At 57.6% G+C, this 4,355-nt stretch overlaps 2 protein-coding genes across 2 annotated transcripts; one reads left to right on the top strand and one right to left on the bottom strand.

Moving 5' to 3' along the window:
- Positions 1–290: 290 nt before the first annotated feature.
- MKK02DRAFT_28374 (uncharacterized protein) lies at positions 291–1,666 on the bottom strand (the record flags this gene model as incomplete). The annotated part of the gene is made up of 2 exons (XM_053087540.1): positions 291–1,401; positions 1,455–1,666. 2 exons carry the CDS (start codon positions 1,664–1,666, stop codon positions 291–293), a joined length of 1,323 nt encoding a protein of 440 aa, XP_052943334.1.
- A 320-nt stretch (positions 1,667–1,986) lies between these two features.
- MKK02DRAFT_34532 (ATP-binding protein) lies at positions 1,987–3,110 on the top strand (the record flags this gene model as incomplete). The annotated part of the gene is made up of 4 exons (XM_053088964.1): positions 1,987–2,026; positions 2,079–2,311; positions 2,346–2,972; positions 3,027–3,110. 4 exons carry the CDS (start codon positions 1,987–1,989, stop codon positions 3,108–3,110), a joined length of 984 nt encoding a protein of 327 aa, XP_052943333.1.
- Between the last annotated feature and the right edge of the window lie 1,245 nt (positions 3,111–4,355).

Here is a 4,355-nt window from a genome sequence, read left to right as displayed (position 1 = left end):
AGCCAAATTATCCGAGAAACTCACAGTTCCGGAACCGTCTGCACTTGTTGCAGCGGCTAAGCTCTTGTGCTGGTCAATATCGCGCAGGGTGGAAGTCTGCGTGATCAGCATGGGGTGTACTTAAGACGCTGCGAGCTTAGGGTGAACGGGCTCCGCTTGACAAGTGAACCAGAAAAGCCAACATACCTTGGTCGTTACAGGCAGCTCCTCCAGCACTTATCAACCTCAGCTATGACCACCCCACCTAGCCGCCATCTCCGGACGTCTCGACCTGGCTGTACTGGTATCTCTCACTGTAAAAGCGCGAGGAGAGCCGGATCCAGGTCCGCCGCCCGGATGACCCGCGGCCGTTGCTTGGCAGTCGAGATACGGGTATCGAGCCGATAAGCCGCCCGCAGACAGTCAGAATACCGCTTGCTCCGGGGGTCCGGCTGGTCCTGACTCTGAGGAGAGAGTTGCAGGGGTTCGTGACCGGCCAGATAGCCATTGGTCAGGCCGAGGTCGATGCAGCGCGCAATGATCCGAGACATCCGAAGCCACAGGTTTGGGGGGTGGCGTTCGGAGGAGCGCCTGATCGCTGACGACATGGGCACGTCCGCCTCGTCTATGAACGTGCTCGTCTCCTCATGGAAGCGGTAGCACGCGTTCCACAAGGCGCATTCCAGGCCATCAATGTCGTCCCAGAGGTCTGGGATAGGGAGGGATTCCGCCATGATGACGTAGGTGGAGGACTTTTGGCGCGATTTGTGGTGATGAAGCGCGCCGATCGCAGCGGCGAATAACCGAGTGTAGATATCGGCCATGTTTGGAGATCCGATCCAGTGCCGAGGGACGGGGAGAGAGCTCATGGGGTGGTCGGGATGTTCCGCGAGGACGCCGAGGTAGAACACGACGCCGGCGGAGTTGACGAAGCTATCGATGGAGGTGGAGGGGGAGGAGATGGGCTGGACGGTCTCGGGTAGGCGACCGATCTCGCTAGGAAGGTAGAGGCTCTGTGAAGCGGGAAGACCGAGCTCCCCAGGATCTCCGCCTCCCTCTGCACCCTGTGGCCCGTCCATCTCTCGAGGGCTGAAACCCAGCACCGGCCACCAAGGACTCTGCCCCATCGCCGTAACCGCCGTACCCGCCGCCAATCCCGCTTGCTGAGCTGATACGGACGAGGATCCAGTGAACACAGCACTCTCGGTCGCTGCGGGGATCTCCCCTTGGCTGGGTAGCCACGGGAGATGGGGGGTATCCCAGGGGAAAATGCCGGCTAGCATGTCGCCCGGCGATTTGGAGCCTCCTACCTGCTGGCTCAGCGGTAGAGGCGGAGGGGGAGGACCGGCGCTGGACGTCGCTCCATCTGGCGATTGTGAAGCGGTAAGCTTTTCGAGTTGTTCGATCCGAAGCAGTAGCTGTCTACCGGGCTCAGCGATGCTCTATCTTTCACTGAGAATCGATGACAAACGTACTGCTGCTCGCGCTCCTTTTTGTCCTTGGGTAGTACACATTCATAACCGTGCTGCGTGCAATTGCGGCAGGGACCAGGCATGCCTGAGCACTTGATCTTGCGGTTGCGGCATCGCTCGCAAGCGAGATGGCCAGCGACTCGATGCGAGCTTCCACTTCTGCCGGGCGGAGGGGGACTTGATGCTGGCGCCGGAAGGACAAGTTGCTCGGTCATGGTGTGGGGTCTGGCCTAAGCTGGCGCGTACAGGCAGTAGAGCTCCCAGCTGCTTAAGCGCTTAAGATGATGGCAAGTTGCACTCTACTTTACACAGCTGGCAGAAAGTGGAGGCAGCTTGGGTTGGGATATTTACGCAAGTTTCAGGTGCATGCTCGGGCCGCAACTCCGCCTATGATCGAGCAATTGCGGTCCTCTCTCCGCTTGTATCGCTTGCAGACAGGCATGCAGGCCCCCAAGCTCAATAGGTACAATGTCTGCCTGCAGACTGGTGGAGTCATTGTCACCATACTGAATTGACCGATTCACTGACTATCGCAATGAGTCGCTCGCAGCGATGTCTTGTTCTCGGCTCTATCAGTGAGTGCCGACCGCCCTATCCTCAAGGCCCTAGGAGTTTACTGATTCGCAGACTGCGACGAGGTCTTCCATCTTCCGCACACCATCAGACCCGGCGAGACTCTTTCGTCGACCGGCATATCCAGATGTCCGGGCGGCAAGGGCGCCAATCAGGCATATGCTGTAGCTATGGCAGGGGGAGGTGTTGATATGCACGGCTGCATCGGCGTGGATGGAGTCTGGCTTCGAGATTTCCTGGGGAAAGCTCAGATAGGAGTTGAGGGTATTCGCACTGTGGAGAATGAGGTATGTCGAAGTGGAAGAGACCTGCTGATTACAGGTGACTGGACGTGCCATCATCCTGCTCGCCGACGATGGAGAAAACAGCATTGGTAAGTCTCTTGTGGTCCACCGGCTGACGACTGTGCTTTCAAGCGGTGCCAATGCTCAATGTGCCTCTCCGTCATCGCTCGAGGGCTATTCGCATGCCCTGTTCCAGAACGAAATCCCCCTCTCGTCCACTATCGCTTGCTTGCACGTCGCCGCACCTCAGCACCTCGTCACAGTCTTCAACCCCTCACCGGTGCCCGCGCCAGAAGAGCTCCGGACCTTCCCCTGGCACTGCATCTCCTGGCTCATCGTCAACGAGGGCGAGCTGTTCGATCTCGTATCCGCGTGTGCTGAAACGAATACCCCCGCGTATGACGGCGACGGACACTCGAGCATACTCGACTTGCATCACGCCGAGGGCTTTGACGACATCGGCATCATCTGCACGCAAGGTGCTAGGGGTATCCTCTACTTTCATCCAACTCTCACTGCCGGTAAAGTCTTGGCCTTACCAGCTGCCGCGCTCGAGATGGCTCTCGTGGACACGACGGGTGCGGGAGATTGCTTTGCGGGGACGTTCGTTGCTGGCCTTATGCGGGGTGAGGGACTGGAAGATGTGCTCAAGGTCTGCTTGGCTGTCAGTTCATTCAACCTGTGCCGAGCGAATCTAAATATGGCGGCTGACAATCAGGCCTGCGCCGCGTGTGTCGAGGCACCCGGAGCAATGGCGAGCTATGCGAGCTGGGAGGATATCAAGCGCCGGTCTGGGCTTTGAGCGTGCGCGTAGAGGCAGCTGTCTAAGTATGGTAAACTATGTCCTGCGCTGAAGTGGCAAGGCTATCGACGTGGCGTCAGATGCATCTTTGAGACTGAGCCGCTTCCCGAGGGTCTGCACTGATAGCCTACAGGGATACAAAAAATGCTAATGCTAATCGCAATGCAAGGTAATGAAAATGCCTGGTATTGATATTTGCGATTTCATTAGCTATCCTCAACGCAACTTCAAGTTTCGCAAGTCGCAACCCTCTTCTTCGTCGCTCGGCTTTGCAATAACCTTCGGTCTCACCTATATCGTGTCGCACAGCATCCGCCGCTTCAAGGCAAGCTAGTAGAAGCCACATGAAGCTTCTGAGGTGAGCCATCTCGCTCACAGACTGTAGGATGTCATGCGTCCGTTGATCTCCAAGTCATCAAAACAGCGCGGGTTATCCCTGGCTTTGGCGGCCTGGTGTCTTCGTGACCTCGAACGCGCCAGGAGTCGACCCGATCAGAGAGCCTCTTCTGAGTCTCCCCTGGCCTGTGAGTCAGCTCCGGTTGTGGCAGCCAGGGTGGCACCGCTGAGCCTCACAGCGAGATCGGTTATGCGCCCGCCGTGTCATCAATCGAAACCCAAAGTCGGTAATCCCGTGCTTGAAGACTAGCTTTGGCTTGGACGTCCTCATGAGCGAGCTCCTGCTCATGTCCTATGCCGCGAGGAGAAGAGCCCTGATGCTCAGCTCATCGCGTGGGAGCAATGTTGCTGTCTCCCGGCTCTCGCCCGCAACTCCAGCTCTCAAGTGGGCCTCGCCCTTTTCCTGATGACTAGCTGATATGCATCCTTCTTCATGTGTGAGATTCCAGTCATATCCCGGACTGCGAGATGAAGGCGCTAATGACTAGCTCGACTCGCTCTACAGGTCCGGCTTGACCATCGCCCGTCTCGAACGCTGATTAGTCAAGCACTAAAGTCGGCTTGCCCTTTTGTCCAGGTTTCACTGTCGTGTGATCGTTACTGTTTGTGAGTGCTTATCTCGATCCCGGAGCGCGTGGTCAAGCGCTGATGGCTAGCGCATCCCGCTCTCGAGATCGGCATCGCCACCCCCCTGCTCAGACCCAGACTACAAGTTGGCTCCGCCCTCCTTTTCCGGGGACTAGCTGCCGTTACTGCATCTTCACCTGTGGGGCTTCATCCCAGTATATGTGTGCATAGAGAAAGGCGCTAATGGCTAGTTATTCCTGATCTCAAGATCGATGCCGCTGC

The sequence above is a fragment of the Dioszegia hungarica genome, assembly GCF_025882075.1.
Source record: "Dioszegia hungarica strain PDD-24b-2 chromosome Unknown MKK02contig_16, whole genome shotgun sequence".
Classification (NCBI taxonomy): Eukaryota; Fungi; Basidiomycota; class Tremellomycetes; order Tremellales; family Bulleribasidiaceae; genus Dioszegia; species Dioszegia hungarica.
The sequence above is the reverse complement of the archived record's forward strand: the minus strand, read 5'-3'. Positions and strand labels throughout refer to the sequence as shown.